Source organism: Protomyctophum parallelum, assembly GCF_964188405.1.
Source record: "Protomyctophum parallelum genome assembly, chromosome: 1".
Classification (NCBI taxonomy): domain Eukaryota; kingdom Metazoa; phylum Chordata; class Actinopteri; order Myctophiformes; family Myctophidae; genus Protomyctophum; species Protomyctophum parallelum.
Genome location: NC_139697.1, coordinates 41,201,797 through 41,225,672, shown reverse-complemented (window position 1 = coordinate 41,225,672; position 23,876 = coordinate 41,201,797). Strand labels below are relative to the sequence as shown.

At 45.0% G+C, this 23,876-nt stretch overlaps 1 protein-coding gene across 1 annotated transcript in view; it reads right to left on the bottom strand.

Annotated features, from left to right (window-relative positions):
* Positions 1-568: 568 nt before the first annotated feature.
* pvrl2l (PVR cell adhesion molecule related 2 like) overlaps positions 569-23,876 on the bottom strand; it is a gene marked incomplete at its 3' end in the record, with an annotated part of 205,882 nt that continues 182,574 nt past the window's right edge. Inside the window, exon 7 of the mRNA XM_083782012.1 lies at positions 569-1,374. Within this exon, the coding sequence (XP_083638138.1) occupies positions 569-1,374 (806 nt within the window). The remainder of the gene's footprint in view (positions 1,375-23,876) is intronic.

Here is a 23,876-nt window from a genome sequence, read left to right as displayed (position 1 = left end):
CTCTGCCAAGACTGAAAAAGAACAACAACGCAAATCACAGCGGTAAGCAGCATCAGAGATACATGTTTAGTTTTTTTTTGTTCGTTTCTGCTTTACAATGACTTTTTTTAAGCTAGTAAATGTTTGGCCCACATAGAAGAATACAAGTTGTCCACCATGAGATACATTTAAACACATAATATTCAGCCACAGTGCACGAGTATCACCACAACCCCACGAGTCCCACCCTGCATCAACTTCAAACTAAACAGAACGCGTCTGAAGCAACATTTACCGTTTCCTCTTCTTTTTTTTAAAAGTTCATTGTCATTTCTCTCCTTCTTTTTGAAAAACAAAATGATACTGAACATGTCGTCCATGTCGGAGAGAAGAGAGGGAGAACAGAGATGATGGTGATGATGGCTTGGAATGGGAGGTGAATACATACTGGCTTGGGAGCAGCTGACGTGGCGGATGATGATATTTGGGGGCCTCGACTTCGGACAGAGGAGGGGCAACTTAACTGAACTCCTTTCTTTCCCTCTCCAAATGCTCACTTTGCTCCCTCCCCTCCCCTCCCCTCCCGCCCTCACACATAGATGGCAGTCCGCGAGATGACCGAGCCGTCCCGCTGTGACTCCATGTCGTCGTCGAGGTACGCGTCCACCTCCTCCTCCTCGGGCTCCTCGCCGTGGCCCCGTCGGAGGTGGTACGCCGCCGGAGCCGCCATGCCGCTCACGCTCCCCCCTCCCCCTCCTCCCCCTGCTCCCCCCATCACCACCGCGCCGCCTCCGAAGCGGTCGTAGCGCTCCTCTTCGTCCTCCTCCTCGTCCTCCAGGCTGTCGTCCAGGGTGCTGTCGTTGAACTTCCTCCGCCGCTCCGCCTCGTCCGCGTCGTCTCCTCCGCCCAGCAGGACGTCGTGGGCGGTGGGCGTGCCGCCGCTGCCCTGCAGCGAGTGGAGGTGGTGCGGGTGGTGGTGGTGGTGGTGGTGGTGCGGGTGGTGGTAGTCGTTGGCCTTCTCCGTCAGCGTGCCCGTGGCGTCGCAGCCCTCGCGGTACGTGTAGATGGGCCCGTTGTTGTTGCCGCCGCCGCCGCCGCCACCGCCACCGCCAGGCCCCCCTGTCCCGTTCTTGCCGCCGTCACCGGGGCTACCGGCGAAGCCCAGCAGGCGGGCTTTATGGCCGCCGCCGCCGCCGCTGCCGGCCCCTCCCCCGCCTCCGCTGCCCGTGGACGTCACCGAGTCCCCGCTGGCCCCCGGGTAGCCGCCGCGGCGCTGCCGCCGCCGGCCGCGGGCCAGCAGCGCGGCCACCAGCCCGCCCGCCGACAAGAGGGCCAGGAGGGAGCCTATCACGGCGCCCGCCACCATGCCGGCACTGGAGGGGTCCGCCAAGGCCTCTGTAGAAGGGGGAAGGGGGGTGGGGTTGGGGGGTGTATGTGGATGGGGATGACATAATGGAGGTGGTGTAGGGGGTGGGGGGGGGGGGGGGGGGGGGAGAAGGTAATGGTGGTTTTTGTAAGAACGTCTTGCATGGTGGTTATAGTAGCAGTGGTAATGTTCTTCTTTAAAGTGTGCAGTCTTCTTACTACTGTAACCCCCTTGGTGAGCGTACATTCAGTCACAGCTGGGATCAGGGTGAACGGGACTCCGTTCTTTTGCTCTCCACAAGGCCCAGGTTGCCCCAGCCACTCTCTCTACATGTACAGTGTATGCACGTCATATCCGCGCTGGCACTTTAGCTTTTTGTTGACTTTTCCCTCCGACAACCGAGGCAAAGCCTTCACTATACTTGTAAACGTCCTTCGTCTAAAACAGCAGTTCATATTTGGTGTGAGCCAGGTTTGCCTATATATATGCACTCTTGTTTCAGTTGAAGATTGAAACAAACACAAAACACAGCAAAAGCAAGAGGAAAAGGTAACGGCGTCGGCGGTGGTTGTTTGTTGCCCTGTTGTTGCCCATGGGCCAGAAGTGTCAAGGCATAGACAAACAGCACAGAGAGGGGACAGGCGAGGAGGACAGACAGGCAGAGAGGTTACTTGGAACAAGGACAGGATAAGTAGAAAAAAGTGGAAGAAAAGAGCTACAGTCGCGTGTGGAAAGTGCCAGCAGATCAATGATCTGCACCAAAAAGCTTTTTACCTGCCTGTTCATCTGTCCAAACCCCCCCGCACCCATTCCACCTCTTTATCCCCAACCAATTACCTCCCCTCATCCCTTTATCCTTATTCTCTCAGCCTTGTTTACCTTGGCCTTTGACTGCCTTTCGCCCCGTTTTCCAACTAAAATGGTCAGCTCAGCTGAAACGCCCGGGACCACGTCCAAACATCGCACCGATGCGGAAACACACGCAGAGCGCTCACACAGCGACACACAACTCACAACAGGGCATGTTTTTTGTTTCGTTTTTTTCAAACAGGAATTTGGCTGCAGGGGCAGACGACATAGAGAACCGCCAGTTCAAAGAGTTTCAGGGATGCACACTGCGCCACAGAGGAGAAATGAGTGTCAAACGGGGGCCAGGGTGGAGGGGGAGAGAGAAGCCGAGCTGTCCAGAGGACGGCTAAAGCCAAGGCTAGTATAGTGACAGGGACATTTTTGTCTCTTTTTCCCCTCCCTGTACAGACTGCAAGTTGATATTCCCGCAGAGTGTGGAGACCGAATGTACACGAGTCAGACAAAAACTGTGTGTGGCATGTGGGGGGGATTATATGTTGTCAACACCTCACCATCCCGCATTATGCAAATCAAGTGGGGTCTTAATTTTGCCGGCAGTGCTTGCCAAAAACAAAAACAAATGGAATATACTACGGTGAAAATCCATCCAAACAGCAGTGCTGAAACAAGCAGCAGGGGCGGGGACTGCACGTCCTGACAGCCCTCAATAAGAGGATGACATTTTTACAGTGAAATTACTCTGGACTTCAGATAAGGCTCTGTGTGCCGCGGCTCTGTGTGCCGCGGCCAAATGTGAGATCTGATAGGCAAAACAGCAGGCAAATGCTGCGTTTGAGAGAGCCCGCTATGAGGGATGATAAACTACATGCACTGCATATTCCTTATGCTAATGGCTTCACAAAGGGAGAGGGAAAGCAAGGACTACGGGCAGGAGAGGAGAGGAGAGGAGAGGAGAGGAGAGGAGAGGAGAGGAGAGGAGAGGAGAGGAGAGGAGAGGAGAGGAGAGGAGAGGAGAGGAGAGGAGAGGAGAGGAGAGGAGAGGAGAGGAGAGGAGAGGAGTGGAGTGGAGTTTGGGGAAATAGAAAAGTGGAAGAGGAGAAAGCATTTGGTTAGAATAGAAGAGACATAGTGGAGTGGGATGAGGAGAGGAGAGGAGAGGAGAGGAGAGGAGAGGAGAGGAGAGGAGAGGAGAGGAGAGGAGAGGAGAGGAGAGGAGAGGAGAGGAGAGGAGAGGAGAGGAGAGGAGAGGAGTGGAGTTTGGGGAAATAGAAAAGTGGAAGAGGAGAAAGCATTTGGTTAGAATAGAAGAGACATAGTGGAGTGGGATGAGGAGAGGAGAGGAGAGGAGAGGAGAGGAGAGGAGAGGAGAGGAGAGGAGAGGAGAGGAGAGGCCGACATCACTGTCTCATCACATTCCCCCAGTACACTCTCACATGAGATAAGATAAGGTCACGCCAGGCAGGGTTAGACAGACGGTTTGGGGGCGGCTGCGGCAGAGCTCCCGGGACAGCATATGATGTGTAAATTAGGGGACACAGTTTGGAGATGTCCAATTTAGGTGACAGAAGGCATTGTGGATTAGGAATTCAGCACTGGCTGTCCTAGATTTCCCCCTCTACCATAAAAACACAAAAGCTCAGAGACATGGGAATACAACGTGTGGGCCAAAAAAAACCGTATTTATATTTATCGTGCCGTTTATATTTAAAGGTGCAAGGGACATTTATTGAGTGGCTGAATGAGAAACTCTCTGCAGTAAAGGCGGCCCACCACAGGTTTTTCAGCGTCCCTCTTCCCCCTATTAATCAAGTCGTTAAAAATCTATTATTCCTTGAAGGCTGTAATGAACAATGCTCCTACAAAAGGCCCATTAGGGCTAGTTGTCCATTTTTCAATAAATCTGGAGTTTGCATGCAAGAGAAATTTGCAGAGGATTTCACAGTTATAGTCTGGCTTCAGTCCAGAGCTGTGCAAAAAAAGGACAAAAAAGACTTAAGCATGATCAACAAATATTAATCAGTGGTGTCACAGTCTAGGACGAACTGAGTGTTGATTTAACTCAGAGAATGTACAAATGGAACCAAAAAAAAACAAAAATCAATTTTACTGTGATGCTCGTCCTGATTAATTTACAAAGAACAAAATCCTTCTCCATTCTCAGCTGCATGCTGCCTTATATTTAATTTCTGACTGTGTCTTGCTCTGCACTCTGACTAGAGATGGTAGGAGGATATACTGTATGATTTCATCATTCATCGCAATAGGACAGCATTTCCATTATCGGGATGATCCTTCACCCTCGCAAGAACATGGATTAAAGCAAAATACAATCTCACGGCTGAAAATGTTTGTATGCAATTGGAAAAACTGTATGAAAAGGATCCCCCCACATGTAATCCCCCCACACTGTGATTCCTAAACACGAATGACACAGGTATCATTAACTAAACAAGCGCTTATTATTATTTTTAACGTGTATGTTTCTCGGTCACAACCTCCTGCCTGTTTTCGTTCATTTCCGACGTTCTTCTGTTGGTTCACTCACTGTGTTTTGTTATGGTTTTCCTGTAGCTCCAGTTAGCTCATAACATCTGATGCTGTTGTCACTCGCTCCGCGCTGCAGCGTTTCAGAGTATGGGTTCAGACTTCCGTGTTGCGCCGTTTCAGGGCATAGGAGGCAGCCAATCATGACTAGGTCCCTACTAGAAGCACTAGTTTCATTGGCTTAGGCTGCCTTTCAGAGTATGGGTTCAGACTCCCATTGGCTTATGCTGCGTTTCAGAGTATGGGTTCAGACTCCCATTGGCTTAGGTGGCGTTTCAGAGTATGGGTTCAGACTCCCATTGGCTTAGGTGGCGTTTCAGAGTATGGGTTCAGACTCCCATTGGCTTAGGCAGTGTTTCAGAGTATGGGTTCAGACTCCCATTGGCTTAGGGGCAGCCAATCATGACTATAGGTCCTCAGAAGGTCGCAAAAAGAAAATGAGCAATCATAAGCCAGGTTTCCACCTGGCAAAAAATAACACAATGTGTACAATTATGATGTTCTAATGTATTGTTACTGCCGTTTTACACATACTGCCAACCGGGTGAAGAAATCACAGATTGAGGCTTTAACCTTCGCTTGTATACAAAAGTATGAAATAACCAAGACAATTAATATTTTATGGAAAATGCTTCTGAACACATTGCTAATTTGACCACTACAAATGCTTAAAATAATCACCAATAATAACCACTTTGAATATTATCCGCCTATAATCGCCAGTATGTTCTCACCAAAAACATTCAATGCAGCCAGTATAGACCACATACTGCGAGAAGGCGACTATAGTGAAGACGGAAGTGAAATGTGGAAGTGAGTCAGACAGTAACGGCTGATTACAGACATTAAACACAGCGATAACATCCGAAACCGCTCGCGCAACATGCTTCCATAGAAGACATGCTGGCTTCTATGGTATCCAAATAATGGCCACTGAGAGCCTTAATCCATGCAAGTGAATTGAAAAAGCTAGTCTAGTGTGATTAATTCACTGTAACTACAGTACATTAACCATGTGCATGCTTGGATATCAGGTTGACATGCAAGTAGATTATGTTATGAATGGATTTATTTCTCTCTCTCTCTCTCTCTCTCTCTCTCTCTCTGCTGAGTGTCTGTGAAAGTCTGAATCTGACTTTGTTTTTCACTAAAAAGGATGTTCATAAAAATATATTGTATGATGCAATAACAATATTTGTTTCACTAATATTTTAGAAAGGAGCGCTTACATGAGCAGCGGTGGAAGGAGGACATACTATTGGTCCAACTGTCATTAGACCGACAACCTACCTCAAACCCTAACCTAACTAACTAATCAAACTTTAAAAGCCATTGAATCCCAAACCTCCAAATTGCTCTCAATTAAAGGAGACAGATACTCCAGGGCAATAGCATAAACACAAAGAGCCATTTAGATTCAAAATCAGACCATCACTGCTGATGGCCTGACTTTGACACTAACTGATGATATTCAGCAAGGTGATACCTAGGTGACACTTCCCATAGAGAGCCTATATTCAACCAAACAGAAAAGTCCTCTCTAATTATATTAAACACCGTCAAAATTGCAGCTGTAGGGAAAGCTTGAATTATCCTCTCTCAATCTGTAAAGTTTTTGTTTAATAAAAATCCACCGTAGACATTTAATGAGCTACTTCCTGTCAAGAAATTATGATAATTTCTTCAGTATCAGAGTATGGAAGCGCTCGTTATCTGTAAAGCAACCTCCTGCTGCCTCCTGCATTATGTGCACATTCAAAACAGCATGGGCCGTTGAGTGATAGTCAACGAGCACTTCCAAACTCCAGCACTTACCTTGTGTTTACCTACACCCATTGGGGTGTAGGTAAACACAAGGTAATTACACTTTAAGCATTTGACCTCCAGTAACCTCAGAGGTTAGATAACCCTCTCACAGAATGATGCATCACGCGCTACGGGCTTGTATAGGTCTGCTATTTTTGAAAAAGAAGAAAAAGGGCAGGGAGACAGCCTATGCTTCAAAGGAAAATAGGCCAGGCATACACACGCGCACGCACACAAAACATGCACTCACGCGCGCATATAGTCGCATACCCTCCTTCTCCTCCCTTGTCATCATCGTTGTCGACGGAGACAGCCGGGCTCGCATTAATGCACTGAGGGTGATAAATGTCAGAGAGGCAGAGTGGCTTCTATCTGCTCTCTGCATTAGTGTCATGTACGTATAGAGGAGATTAGGGGGGAGAGAGGGAGAGAGAGAGAGAGAGAGAGAGAGAGAGAGAGAGAGAGAGAGACAGAGAGAGAGAGAGAGAGAGAGACAGAGAGAGACAGAGAGAGAGAGAGAGAGAGACGGAGAAAGCTAAATGAGGACATAGAAGAGTTTGTGTGAAAGGGGGTACAGAAAGGGATGGGTAGAAGGAAGAAGTCCTACGGAGATAGGGAGAGAGGACGGGAGGAAGGGAGGGGGGCAGGGAGAACATACAGTCTGATACAGGGATTTAAAAGGAAGAACGAGAGAGAGAGAGAGAGAGAGAGAGAGAGAGAGAAGGCACGAGAGCAAAGAGACGAGAAGGCAGCGAGGGTAGTGAAGAAGAAAGAGGGACACGAAATCCAAATAATCCCGTGTTGATGTTCTTGTCGCCGCTTCGCCTCACTTCCTCCTAACCTGAGGAGCCAGCCGACTGTTGGAGCTGGAGTATTGAAGCCAGGCCCAGCAAAAAAAGTCCTTCCGAGTTTTCCCTTATTATCAGAGATAAGGACCGGACTGAATGTGTGTAAATGGTTTGCATTTCTATAGCGCCTAGTGAAGTAAACGGTGCAGGAAAAGAACCCTCATTGGGCTCACTGTATCGCTCAAGGGCAGTAAGGCAGGAGGAACCAGAGATCGAACCGGGAACAGGCCAGATCCATTATAATGGAGATATAGGGGTGATCAGGTCCAGATCCCAGGCAGAGGCTTTTGTGTTTTGAGTTTATGTGAGCAACCTGCGGCTCTGTTCATTAAAACTTCGCACTTCTGTGATGCCTTTTGTCGCTCCATAAATGGCCATCTCCATAATTATGAAGCTTATGACACTGCCCTCGTCAAACCCTGGATATCCATACATGGAGAAGACTGGATCATCACCTAGATCTGCATATATAGAGCCGGACAGCAACTCTACATCTGACCTCAAACCCTTAGATCTCCATATGGAGCTGACATTCCATGTTGATCCTTCCCCATCCGTCCTTCCTCTTCGATGTCTCCCTTTTGACTGATACCTGTCCATTCAAACTCTAGACCGGCCCGCTGCAAAGGTATTAGTGCATCAAACCCTGTACACTCAAGACACTGCCCCCGCTGCCACCCTTAGATCTCCATATATGGAGCTGACCTGTTCTGACATTCCATTTGTTGATTTGACCTCATGAAACTCTGTACACTCAAGACACTGCCCCCGCTGCCACCCTTAGATCTCCAAATGGAGCTGACAGGTCAGAACAGGTTCCATAATTATGTTGATCTTACCCCATCAAGCCCTGTACACCTAAGACACGCTCCATATATGGCCAGTACAGAATTAATTGCATATGTTGATCTGACCCCCATGCCAAAGCGCCAGCACTCGCCCAGCAATGTGCTGTCACCTATGCAGATGCGTGCACGCTGGTGCTTGAAATTCTTATCCAAAAAATTCAAGGTAGACTGTAGGAAAGTCAAACTGCTGTGGGTATCCTTGTGCACAGCATGGCTTACCCACATTATAGTAATGATCATTCGGGGAATGACACGTTCTAATGTCAAAAGATGTCATATACTAATTCATGTCAAATAAATGATGTGTCTCACCTGACCGGCATATGTTTATCTATAAAATAACTTAATAAGATCATCTCATCACAGGGGTTGACAGTTGACACTAATGTGTCAGAGGTCATATTCTACTTTCACAAAGGTACCCGAAGGTACCCGAAAAGTAAATTGTCGATTATAAAATTATAGGAAAAAACTTCAAAAAAGGCTGCATTTTGTTCTTCACAAATAGCAAATTATATTTAATGAAGATGGAATGCACTTGCCCGTCGGGCAACCTGAAAGCAAACTCCACTTGCCCAAACGTTTAATTTACTTGCCATGGGCAGTCGGGCAACCGCTTTTTCTAAAAAGTGTTAAATGCAAATTCATTACTAATTAAAATGTTCACGGTCTAGTCAATACATTTGTGGTCCAGGTCATTTATTTTCCCCGAAAATACTTCTACTACTAGTTTCTGATACACAGTTAACACTCTTTCGACCAGGCACTCAAACGGAACCTAAACATTCTCCCGAAAGCACTGTACTGTATCTATTAAACTGGACTTCACAACTGGAAAGGGGATCTTGGGTTTCGGACCCTATGGATAGAATCACAGAATCAACGAATGTGTGGACCACCATACCAGGTGTCTTCAATGTTTTTCAGGACCGATTGCTGACAGAGAGATGAATATAGCCGATGTACAGGCTCTCATGTGAGCTTGTAGATCTGCTATTTTGGGGCAAATGTTCCCCCTAGCATAGGGATGCTATGGTGTGACTTTAAAATAAAAATAATAATAATTAATAAATATTGTCAGTCAGACCTCAATCAACAACAAGAGTAGAGTATATTAACACATTCACATTTCAGAATATTGTTTAAAAGGAGTCTCGATAGAAAAATGACAGCAAAGGGAATGAATGTTAATGTTAATGATGCAGAAAAACTCGTCCACGCCTTTGTCTCCTCAAGGCTCGACTACTGTAACGCACTTCTCACTGGGATCCCTAGCAAGAGCATCCAGAGGCTCCAGTACATCCAGAACAGTGCTGCTAGGATCCTGGTGAGAGTGCGAAAATACGACCACATCACACCCATACTCCACTCCCTTCACTGGCTTCCCGTCTCCTCCAGGATTGAATACAACGTCTGCCTCCTCACCCATCAATGCATCCACAGCAACGCCCCCCTACTTAAAGGAACTCCTTGAACCCCCATCCTCCACCCGCTCCCTCCGCTCCCGGTACATCAAACACACTCAAATGCACTAGAACCAAACTCCGCACCATGGGGGACCGGGCCTTCTGCTCAGCTGCCCCTCGGCTGTGGAACGCCCTCCCCGACCACCTGAGAGCACCACAGTCCGTGGACGCTTTTAAAAAGGGACTAACGACCTTCCTCTTTAGTAAGGCATTTGCCCAGTCGGACTTTTAAGCTGCCCTGTGTGCTGTTTTTAACCGTTTTATTCTTATTTTTATTTGTATTTTAATTTGTTCTGCCTGTAGCACTTTGAGATTTGTTTCAAATGTAAAGTGCGTTATAAATAAAATGTATTATTATAATTATTATTATTATTAATGTAATCGCCTCATCTTTCCTGACTAAGCTAACAAAAAGGTAAAAATTTCGGGCGGCACCGTAAGTCAGGGAAAATGATAAGGAAGGACAGCAATGTTTCCCTTTGTTGCTGCTCTAAACTGAACTCTCCCCTGACAGTCTGATTCAGAGACTAGACTTAACTTACATCTTAATTGCAATCTTAAAATAATGTGTGTGTTTTAACAGAGGAGACAGGTTTGCAAAGTTATGAAGGCTGATGCCTTTTTGTAGCGACAGTGTTTGATACCACCAAAGTGCCCTTGAGCAACATTGCCTACAGCAGTGGTTTCAGCCAGTGGTCCGTGGACCACCAGTGGCCCTTGAGGGGGTTCCAGGTGGTCCCTTGCAAAATGATGGAAAGTTGGTAACCAAATGGACCCTTATTAGATCTTTAACCCTTGAGAGCTAGTGTAAAATTAAACCTGGTGACGACGACGCCAAGAGTCGGTAAAATCATTATTAAACATTCTACCCTTATCTTGTTCGATGTCGTCCTAGGTGATCTACGAGCATATTTGTCTCCACCAGGCCGAAGGCATGGAGAGAGAGTATGTTGTGCACCCCGTCCGTGTGTGAGTGTGTGTGTGCGACTGTGCGTCCGTCCATCCGTCTGTTACCAGCTAATCTCCGGCACCGTTAATAAAGTATTCAATCAATCAAAACTGACTTGCAAATTGATTTGATTGATTATAATAATTTACTTCCTTTGGCTTGTATTCAGTCCTAAACAAGAACAACAACAAAAAAAGCACAAAAGCAATACAAGATATGTGAATAAGCAACAGTATGGCTTCTGCAGGTTGGAGAAGCAGCAGCAGAAAATTAAAGACATCGTTCAAGCGAGGCCATGCGACTGTTTGTCCCCTGTGCTCCCAGAGAGGGAGATGACGTGAACACCGGGGGACAAAACACAGACACGGTCAGCTCCAACCGTAAGGCATAAACAGCATAATAATAACAAAATGTTCCAGTGGGGGTCTTGACTCGCTCGCATAACGCAGCCTTCACCTGAATGCGATTAGTGCATTGTTTTCCCTGAAGTCGCAGCACTCCATCCGCATGACTGTTTGCCTTTCTGATTCGGCAAAGTACTTTTGGACTATTAAAGTTGTCCGTGTATTATAAATGAATCTAATGCACTCGGTAGTACACTCTCCATTAAAAAAGGCCCCTGAAGAGAAGAGTGCAGCGTGTATGGTACGTTGTACACACAGGCTATTAGAGTGCTGTGTAACAGCGTATTTACAGAGGAAACGCACAGCAATGTAGGCTACAAGAGCACAGGGGTGGACAAAGTACTCAACCCCACTACTTGAGGCAAATTACAGATACTATTGGTGACATATTACTCAACTACAAGTGAAAGCTCTGTCAAATGTGTACTTGAGTTAAAGTAGTGAGCTACTTGCTATTTAAAAATAGTTAAGTATTAAAAAATCCATGCTTTTTTAAATACTTAGGTGCTCAAAAGTACAAATTAAAGTAAACCCTAACCCTAATATCACCTGTCCAAGGTCACAACGCATTGTTAATATTTGAATTAGGGCTTAAGAGGTTAATTAATGATGACTTTTTTCCCTTCCTAGAAATGTAATGGAGTGTGCAAGTACTGCAAGTATCCAAAAATACACATACTCAAGTAAAGTACACATACCAAAAAAAAGCTAGTAAATGCACTTTGTTAGTGTAATCCTCTGTTCATTTCACTTTGGGTTTTATAAGCCCTCGCTTATGCAGGAAGTAGCACGACAGAGATAGATTGTATCATCCAAGTGGTTGCTGGAGACAAGATGGCTACATCTGGCTTTATACATCATAATTGTAGCTCCACACCACGCACCCAAAGCCACAAGGAAAATCTCTCTCTCCCCCTCTCTCACACACACACACACACACACACACACACACACACACACACACACACACACACACACACACACACACACACACACACACACACACACACACACACACACACACACACACACACACAGACGCCCCCGCCCCAACCTCAAAAGTGTAATTAGCATTAGCGGCTACACATTCAGCCTTCCTCAATGATTGCATCAAAATAACACCACCACACTAGTGCACGCACGCACGCACACACACACACACACACACGCAGCTACCCATTCAACCTTCCTGAGTTGTGCACAACTCAGGAATTCAGTTGAGTTGTGCGTGCGTGCGTGCACACATTTTTTTATTACTCCATGATTATATACCACAAATACACGTAATGGTTTAATAGTAAAACAGTCATAGGGGCACGCCCTGGTCTTAATTGTTTGATTACACACACACGCACACACACACGCACACACACACACACACACACACACACACACGTCTGTTACATTGACTAGGCTTCTATCCAATTCCAAATTCTGTACCCGCACTCAAACCAACGTGCGTTTCCATGACGATCTCAATCATTTCCTCTTCAAACTACCCAAAGCAGAGTGAGTGGGGTGATGATGGAAGCTGTATGTGTGTGCGTGCGCCGTGCGTGCATGCGTGTCCAGGTTGTCGCCTGCTCATTACAGATTCCAGCCATGACTTTTCATCTGCAGGTCTCTTTAAAATAGCAGACCTACAAGCTCGTATCGCGCCACTCGGTGGCGCGATATGAGCTTGTAGATCTGCTATTTTTTAACTCACATCATTTGCAGGTGAAACAGAAGACATAGGGTCAGAGAGGAAGGGGAAGGAAGAGACGTGAGTCACACTCTTTTATAGTTTCGACACTTCGACATTCTCTAAGTCAGAGGTTCCCAAACAGTGGTCCCCCATAAGAGAAGATTTATCACGGCCTGTTTAATTTCAAGGACCCCCAGTTTGACATGTATTAGTCTACCCCCAATTAATGGCATTTCTATCTCTGGGGACCCTCAATTTATATTGTAAAATCAATGTTCGGGTCCATTTGGTTCCAAACTATCACTTAGCTGGGGACCCCCTGGAACTCCCTCAAGGACCCCTGGGGGTCCCTGGGGACCTTGGTAACCACTGCTCTAAGTCTCTCTCTCTCTCTCTCTCTCTCTCTCTCACTGTCTCTCGCCCCTCTTTTACTGTTTGCAGACAGACAGACAGATGTCTGATAGATGATGGGTGTGTGGATGGACGGACGGACGGACGGACGAGAGGGGAAGGATAAACAGATGGACGGATCCTTGTCTGTTACCCTGTTTCACCTTGAAAGCTCATTGGCTCATAGCTTCTGCAGCGAAAAGCGTAAATTTTATAAGCTGCACGAGCAGAAACACGCACTCACGCGCGCACGCACACACACACACACACACACACACACACACACACACACACACACACACACACACACACACACACACACACACACACACACACACACACACACACACACACTCCACAATTACATGCACATAACATAGATGAATGCACAAATGCACTACACCAAAGGGAGCAATTCACTCCTGGGATATTCCCCCTGACATACTAATAAATTGTGCATACGCATTCATACACAACCACCCTCACCCCCGCCTCCCAAACACCCACCCGCACACACATGCACATGCACATGCACATGCACACACACACACACACACACACACACACACACACACACACACACACACACACACACACACACACACACACACACACACACACACACACACACACACACACACACACACACACACACACACACACACAGTTTTGTTTTAATTAAGTTCCTCTCATTCCACGGCCCTCTGTGGAGGTTATGAACTTTGGAAGGTTTCCCCACTCCCACTCTGTACGTCCCCTACAGCCCTGCAGTCATTCAGCATCCAGCTGTTGCTCACACACACACACACACACACACACACACACACACACACACACACACACACACACACACACACACACACACACACACACACACAGACACCCACACACACGCTCACTAAATGATTTCCCCGCTCATGACTCCATTCTGAATAATTACCGTGCACAAGGGTACACGCAAACCCGCAGGCGCACATAATAAAGTTAACACACAGTTGTGTGCGTGCCGCGCGTACATGGACACGTAACCACTGATATGAGTTCCAGTAAATATTGTGCCTTCACTCACTCCCTCAACTCCCTTTTGGCAGACCCCTATGTGAGGGGGCTCTCTGAAGGGTGTGTACTGTGTGTATTAGCACATCAAACTGAGAACTGGAGCCTGGCATTAAGTCTCGGCTCCCGCAATCACTCTTTTACACGCACGCACGCACGCACACGTACACACTTAATGAAAAACAACCATTTATCTCGTGAGGACCAGGAAAATTGTCCTCACAATGTAAATTCAGCTATACTTGTGTGTATAGTAATACGCACGCACGCACGCACGCACACACACACACACACACACACACACACACACACACACACACACACACACACACACACACACACACACACACACACACACACACACACACACACACACACACACACACACACACAGTCACACACACACACACACACACACACACACACACTCTGACACAATGCCACAGGAATGTAGGGCCTCAGTGGGAATAAACCCTGAACCAGGAACTCGACTTGAGCACAGATTAACTGTATGCTTGTAAAAAACCAAGCATAAAATTAAGGGGAAAAAATACAAAACTGCCCAACTTTGCAAGGAAACCAAACAAATACACACACTCAAACAACAACAATTTTAGCCTTTTGAAAATAGCCGATCTACAAGCTCACAATGTGAAGCAATGCGATGCATTGTGAGCTTGTACATCTGCTATTAAGATTAAGATTAAGATTTATTTGAAAACTCGAAACAGGTCATTCTGCACAATGAGTACTACATTTGAGCAGTTCAACGAATAACCATCTAAATCCATAATTTATTCAAAAGGTCTATTTGTCCTGACCCCTTATCCTTAATTTATACATTATTATTAACCCATTCTGAACGGGCACCCATTTTGGTGTCAGCATCATTTTATGCTTTAGCTATTTAAAAATAGCAGATCTACAAGCTCGTATCGCGCCACCGAGTGGCGCGATACGAGCTTGTAGGTCTGCTATTTTTGAAAAATCCCCCCTGCTGGGGGAGCCAAACATCGCCTATGAACACCTCGCATGAATGACACACATGCAGCAACATCTTTATGCCATGCAAAACAACTGATCTCCGCTGTCAGCAGCAAGTGTGTTTTCACGGAGAGGGAGATTAAACAGCGGCATTAGAGTAATGATTGGGATTTGTACAGAGGAACATCTGTATGCCTGAAGGTTTCGTTCAAATACAGAAGAACATCAGTGCTCATTTATTTCCCCGCCTGCAATTACTGGGACTGTATTTATTTTAGCTTCTCCCGTGGGAGCGCGTATGAGGAGCCACACACGGCTGCTGTCTCCGAACACGAGGCGGGCGCTTGTCTCTTATAGCTTTTGTTTGTGATTTCTCCTGCGGTTGAACGTTTGTACAATGGCCACACACCGTGAGGCAGTTTCGTGACACGGGTGCCCTTTGAAACCCGTCCAAGAACCCACTGTAGTACAGTAGCCTACCAGTAGCACACATCCAGAGAAACATAACGCTCTCTGGAGGAAAACAAATGTTGTAGACACCAAGGCATGGAGAATGTCTTTTGTCTGAACAACACAGCGATTATCCTAGGCCAGTTGTTTTCAACCTTTTCCATATCAAGGTCCATTATTTATGTTTTGAACAAAAATGCCATCTGGGATATAGGAGATACAGGCGATTGAAAGACAGATAGAATGATTATGGTGCCGACGATCTAAGATGGGCGACCCAGTGTTATGACAACAACAGCTAGCAACCCCATGCTAACGTAAGTAGCATTATGGCTTGATCGATTGAAATTGAAATTGAAATTGCCGTTGATCTATGGCAATGGCGTTGGATTAAATAATAGGCTTTAATTTATACAATTGTACATCTACTGCAATGGTAGTATAAGTGTTAAACTGAACTGGAAAGCAGAATATAAAACCAACCTATGGGTTTCACACCTCTTTTAACTTACTAGAGTCAAATGTAGATAGTAATTTAGACACGGGGGAATCCAAGTGAAAACAAATTTATTTCCTGGTAGACTAAAAACGAATAGCAACTTTAGATCCCCAGGAGCAAGACAAGAGAGCCACACTACTCTGGAATATTAAAAATAAAAAATATTTGGTAAGGGCCCATGATAACTAACGACATAACGGCTGATGGACAGGTTTAATTTTGAGCTGGCATTCATTTTGAACCGAGATTTCCTTTCATTCCCAAACAGAGTAACATTTCCTTTTTATCCGTCACATTTTGTTTTTAAAAGCAGCAGATACCGTCATTTTCCACCGCGTAATTCGTCAAAAGTGCCCTGAAAGGAAAATTGATGGCAGAGAAAGTGTACCAGTGTAAGGTTGGCTCCTGCTTTGTCGCAGATGGAAGGCTAAACTAGCAAAAGTAGAGAGCTTTTATCGTCTTTGATACAGGTTTCTGTCTGAAAAACCTCTATATACACGCACGGGGAGGCTCTAAAAGGTTTAGCATTGTCACCCGAATGGGTCCAGTTGAAAAACGCTAGACGAACAGTGAACACCTGTGGTTGTCCATCATATATCACCACATCATAGATATGCGCACACGCACATAGGCAGTGTGTGTGTGTGTGGTATTCAACAAGCAAGCCTACTTAAAACACAGACAAGCAGGTGGGAATGCACTTGCACTCACACATACAAATATGCAAGCGTGTGCACATGCTATATGCGCCGAATAAATGTGAAATTGGCCGTGTATGTTACATAGTCTAATGCTGGGTATACTGATGGAAAGGTAACAGAAGGTATAATTAGCATTCCATCTCACACCTACCTGGTTTAATTAATTCATGCCTGCATCCACGCACACATATACTGTACGTTTCATAAAGGACTGATGATAAGTACCTTCACTTCCTCTGTTGTGATTTTAGGCTGTGTGTGTGTGTGTGTGTGTGTGTGTGTGTGTGTGTGTGTGCGTGTGTGTGTGTGTGTACGCGTGTGCGTATGTATTTTTAGTCTCCATTGTGGTTGAGTGCAGTGAGCTGATTGAACCCAGACCGTGGCTGGTGATACCCATCAACAAAACCAGCCCAGTGAAAAACAGACGCCAACCACTGCTCACTCTCTCCATCCCCCCCACCCCCCACACACACACACACGTCCCCCTCTCTCTTCTTTAACTGGGGCAGTTTGTGGTCGGCAGACTCATTTCTGAGGAAATGTGGACCGTTGAAGAGAGGGAAGAAGAAAGAAAGATATATAGCAGAGGGCAGTAGAGAAGAAAGGGAGGGAGGGAGGGAGGGAGGGTGAGACGGGGGGGGGATCAAGAAATGGATCAGCTCCATTCTACCAGAACATAACACAGAAAGAAAGGTAGAGAGAAAGAGAGTGAGAGAGAGAGAGAGATGTGTTTGAGTAAGCCCGATGTCTCTAGAGGATTAAGACCATGGCTCCCTCTCTCCTCTAAACCTCCCTCCCTCCTGTATGCTCTCCTCCCCGTCACCGTTCCACATCTTCCTTCCCTTTCCCTCCTCCTCTCTTTCTCTCCTGTCTTTTCTCTCAATTTGTCTTCATCCTGCATCTAGGCGGCCAGCTCTCCATCCTACAGTATGCTTGATGATTTCTACTGTATGTGGTTGTGCACCGACGTGTTACCTACAGTACAGTCACTGGTGGAACGTAACCAAGTGCATTTACTACTTACTACAAGTTCACAACGTGTCGCGATGCTTTAACGATTTTTTAACTAAGCATTATGTTATACTTTAGCTATTGAAAAATAGCAGACCTACAAGCTCATAGCGCGCCACCGAGTGGCGCGCTACGAGCTTGTAGGTCCGCTATTTTTGAAAAATGCGGCACAAATCTTTGAATATATATTCTTTCAGAGCAAACTTGTTTTTCCCGACGTCAGGCCTAAATGGGTTAAGAAGTACATTTTGATGGCAATACTCTTTTTTTAACTTGTAATGGAGTATTGAAACTTTTACTTAAGTTAAACATACGAGTACTTTTTCCACCACTGCCTACAGTAGTACACTCGTACACGGTCAGCTTGTATAGCTGTGCTATTCTCAGTCTGCACGACGCGATGCCTGATCAGGTGTAACCGCCAAGTGTACAAGTACAATGCGACTCAGGCCTTTCCTTCTCTCACCCCGGCCCCCTCTATCCTCGGTCTCCATTGATCAGTGCATGCATGGCTGATTAGTTGCAGGGTGAGAGAGTGACGTGACCTCGTCTGGCCCTGGGCAGACCCTGCTGGCTAATTGAAAGCTAGCTGCTCCAGCCCTCAGGAGAAGTGATTGCTCTCTTTGCCCTGGAATACATACACACGGCGAAATGCACACGCACGCACGCACGCACGCACGCACGCACGCACGCACGCACGCACACACGCAATATATAAGCAGAAGCGCGTTGAAGAATCAGGACATATATACGAGCATGCATGCAGAACAGAGGAAGGGTTTAGTATTTAGGCGGTTGGCTGGGCCAAGTCAGGTGGGAATGGCTGCACTGAAAGAAATGAGAAAAATTACTAAGAGTCTTGCGTAAATTGAATGGGCGAGCACGCACACGCGCGTGTGTGTGTGTGTGTGTGAGTGTGCGACAGCGCATACGTGCATTTCAGAGTGTGCTCTTTAGTGCACATTTGTGTGTCCCTGACCGCTTATGTGTGTGTGCAGTGCAAAGTACATACTTCATAAAGTATATCATTTTTATACAAAGCGTGTGTGTGTGTGTGTGTGTGTGTGTGTGTGTGTGTGTGTGTGTGTGTGTGTGTGTGTGTGTGTGTGTGTGTGTGTGTGTACACACAGGGTCTTTATCATAGAAATGGGCGAGAGCAGCAACAGCAGCACAGAGGTAATCATGGGCTTCTCCATATCACTACAGGTAACATATGTTACCACAGAGCCAGGGGTGTGTGTGTGTGTGTTTATGTATGTGTATGTGTATGTGTATGTGTGTGTGCGTGTGCGTGTGCGTGTGCGTGCACGTGCGTGTGTGTGTGAGAGAGAGAGAGGTTAGTTCAGCAAATATGTAGCACAGAATGAATGTGTGAGGGAGCAATGACGTGCGTGCGTGCGTGCGTGCTATGTACATGCCAACATATCTTGGCGAGGTGTGCATATGTAGGTGTAGTGAACTCAGATATGTCATTCTGCCTGCCGAGCGTCTGCAGTCAATACTGCTAAAGAAGTTAAAGGTGGAATTGGATGGCAGATATGATATCATTACTGAAAGACAGAGACAGAGAGAGAGAGACAGAGAGAGAGAGAGAGAGAGAGAGAGAGGAAGAGGGAAGAAAAGAGATAAGGTGTGAAGATACGGGCACAAATCAAAAGGGATAAGTCTGATTGCATGAGGGAAACAGTTTGATTAAATGAATCACTATAGTCTTACTTTGTTGTACAACGAATAACGCATCTATTTTTGCAGATTGTAAAAATGTGCAAATGCCCGTTTGAAAGTGGTTATAAGAGGAAGAGCCCATTAAAACCATGAAAGCATCCGTGTCATTTTGCATTTTAGCGTTGGCTTCGAAAATAGCAGGTATACAAGTTCACTGCAAGTGCACTGTAAGTGCATTTTCCTTTTTTACATTTTTGAAAAATCTTTATTTTTATTTTTATAAAGTATATTTATTGGTTTTTAAAGACAAACAAACATTACACAACAAGAACATAATAAACAAAAGAAAATAAAAAAACAGCTCAGGCACAACACTATTATAAATAAAAAGATTGAATATACAAAGACATGACAAGGACAATGAACCAAAATGACAAGTGACTTTCGAATTTTCATAGACTCCCAATCAGGGAATACATCCATACAGTACATTAATACATATATTAAAAAGGCAGACAACAGTTATCATAGGCACCAAATCATTACAAGAGCAGACCCATGCATGCTCCACTCAAAGGCGGCAACCGCCACCCCTCCAGGCGGCAGGGCCACCGCCCCAAGAAGCAGCCCCGACGCAACGCATCGAGACCCCTGCCCGGGCGACCACCCCCCCATACCCAAAGGGCAGACAAGCCCCCGCCCCAAAGCAGAGCACCCACTAGGGAAGAATGCTGGCATATAAGATATCTAAGGTTGGTACGGAAAACCTCCAAGTATCGTGGCAGACAGTGTGGTTCCAATATGATTCAAATAAGGGTCCCAAATTTTGTATTCAATTTAGAATGCAACATGCATGTAATGTATTCACAAGGAATACATACAGCCCATTATAATGTTATGCCATGATTTCTTATCTTGAAAGTGTGAGAGCTACTGATTTAGAAGGCATTTGTAGAATCAGCCTCAGATATTAATGGGTTAATTAATTAGACGAATGATGAGTCTTCTATCATCCACCTAATTGAAACCAGCAGTGTCTGAGGGATCCTCTCAGGCACCTTTTCCACCGGTTTCAGGTTCAGTTCAGAACCACTTTTTAGTCCATGAGCCATAACTCAAAAATGTTAACGTTAATATGAATTGAGTGTGCAAACGCATACCTATATTAAATTGTTATAGGATCAATATAAATTATTATGAATTAATATATGCCCTTCCACAGGAGTAGCTTTTTCATATTTATCACACATTTTGTAATTTTCACCTACAGTAGGCCTATACGTGATAGGTGAATAGGTAAAAATTAATAGTTATCACCATAAAACTTCCGCAGTTGATTACTTACACGAAGACAATGATTTATTGTATTACACATTTTCTGAAATTGTATATTTAAATATGCAAATTAGGCATTGTGTAGAAAAATAAGCAAAACATTTAAAATATGAAAAAGCTACTATACTGTGGAAGTGTTATCATATATTAATTTACATATGACAATTTAATATAGGTATGGTTTTGCCCACTCAATTCATAATTAACGTTCCAATGTTCGTCTGGCTCATGGACTAAAAACTGGTTCTGAACCGAACCGGTTCCCAACCGGTGGAAAAGGGGTCACAGTGAGCGAACCTACTTCATCCTGTACGCACATCACTCAGCACAGAGCCACGGTCCCTCTCAGTGCCATAGCTCCACCGGCTGCCCTAAAATATTTAGGGCCCCCGAATGTACAGTCAAGAAACAAGCACGTCGATGTAAAATATTTAGGCCAGGAGGCACGCAGCGCTCGAAACCCCACGGCCTGCTTCCACTCTCACCGCCAGCCAGTTGGCCGATCAAACATTCATGCCACTTCCACAGGATGGATTAATGTAAAAAGGCTGGCCCGTGTTTCATCGAGGGAACGTTCAATCCGATTGAACCGCAAATCAAGACCCAAAAACAGGTGTCGGCTCTTGTTCCGTTGTGATTTACTATGTTTCCATATGACCATTATATGGAAAGATTTGTTCTAAAATGGGAGGTCTGCCAGTTGGAAAAAGGTAATACCTTTTTTACTTAAAAAGGCATTTTCAGGGGTGCCTGGTGGCTCTTGCCAGTAAATAGACATTCCATGTGCTCCGTGTGAACGAGGACCCATGTTTGGATCTGACAGCCGTCTGTCTCGTCTTGCATGTCGTGCCTCACTCTCATACGCCAGTGTTCCTGACTGTCTATGAAGATCTGTAAAGCATACAAATGCCAGAAATGTAATCTAAAAAGTAAGTAATGCATTTTCAAGGAGGGAGAAAATGCCTACGTCTGTAAAATGTTGGGGGGACAAGTATAGGAATATTTTTTCTTTTTTTTTTTAAATATAAACTTAACTTGATTGTCTATATAGATATAACATTGCAGTGCACAATGCCCTTGGACACGCCAGCTGCATCATTGAGTTGTATGTTTCCGCCGTAGCCTGAAAACCCACCTTTTCAGACTCCATCATGGCCCATAGCACTTACCCTAACCCCTTAGATAGCATTTCTGTTGGCTTAGATAGCATTTGACACAGACTTATAGCATGTTATGTAGACAGCACTATAATTGTATTGTATATAGTCATAGCACGCTATAGTACATATGTATAGCATAGTAGTGAATATGTATAGTTTATTATGTATAGTGTATGTATAGTTTCATCATATAGATATTCCACTGTTACCTTCTTAGCTTACGCATGTTTCATGATAAATGCTTTTATGTGATGTATTCCCATGCTTTTGTTCTTGCTTAAATGTAAGTCGCTCTGGATTAAGAGCGTCTGCTAAATGCCTAAATTGTAAATTGTAATTGTATGTCGTTGTAATGTCAGTACTGTAATAATAGTAGTAATGTAAGTAAAATGAAACGGTCAACTTTCTTGAAATGTTTTCGTGGTTTCCTCGATGTCTCTTTACGAGCTACGGTTTCAATGCAAAGCGCTTTGTTTATTTTAAAAGCCAGGCTCTTCAACATGAAATGGGGTTTATATGTAGAATACAAAGCTGCCTTTCCCCCCCCCCCCCGCTTGTTTTGAAGTTAATTATTATAGATTCCGAGGCAGCTTTCCAGCCAGCAAATTGCGGCTGCGTATCGAAGAGCATGGTTCATTCATACCCCATCAGAGGCGTAAAGCCTGTTGTATCGACTTCACTTGTGGCTCCAGTGCTACTGGTGCATGTCAGCATTATTTTACTTTGGTAGAAAAGAAAAACATCGTGTCCCATATTTGAACCAAGCACTTCTCGAACTAATTAATGTACCCAGTCGGAGAACTCCAGATGGCTGCTTTGAAAGAATGGAACGAGCAGCGTGTAGCATTACTAGAGCAGCACAGAGTTGTACGAGGAACAATTCATTAAATTGAGATTAATGATTATATTTTTAAATTTTCAGTGAATCAGTCCCAAACAGATCACTCAGTTATTCCCCATGCAGGTGACAAAACAAACTAAACGTAAGTTTTACTGGACACACGGCTTGGCAAAACATTTTGTTTCAATACGGTAATCCAAAGCAGTTACCTGTGCCAATGTTGAACAGAGTGAGGAGTGGGTTTAACACCTCCATTTTGAAACACTACTATTCATTCACCTAATACAGACTTTTGATTTAGCTCAATGGACACTATTGTGCTGCAAAGTGCATGGTTGATGATGGATGAAGTGTCAACAATATGGGAGCCACCTTTTTAAATTGGAAGAAGGTGCAGCTTCTGCTGCGTCGTTTGTTAAAAGAAAACCTCCAGTTCTTCGGGTGCCACTTCATTTCAATTGTGCTCTTTGTCACACAGGTAGAGCACATTGTCTGGAAGTATACGACACACAGAGAGCCGACGGCATGGGAAGAAAAGGAGAAAGAAACCAAGTTCCATTTGGCTCATTTCCCAGAACATGATATAGCTGTAAGCCTTGGTAGAAATAACTGGGTTTTTCTTCTCTTGTGTTCTCTTATGTTCCTCATAAATGGTTTCACCCATTGGAACGTATTTAATGTTAATTGACATTTAATAGCAGATGTAATCCTAAATGTTCTATTAATTTCTACAATTAGACACCTATTATGCTCCTTGCAGTGCTGTTTCATTAATTAACTACTGTTAATTGAATGCCTAATCCTAAACCTAACACAAATGACATTCCGACCCCCCCCCCCCCCGAAGAATTAAAGGGACAGCTAGCATATTTTTTACTCAGTAAGTAACCATGTCATGATTTGAATACAACAATGCACGGATGTCTCACTGTACACAAACTGTACAATATACTGTAAAGTATATCTGTGCAGAAGCAGGTGATCAGTACAGTACCTATACTGTTCCACGGTTCCCTACATGTCATGTATTCCAGAAAATGACATTGAGTTTTTAGAGAATAGTCCCATGTATATTCT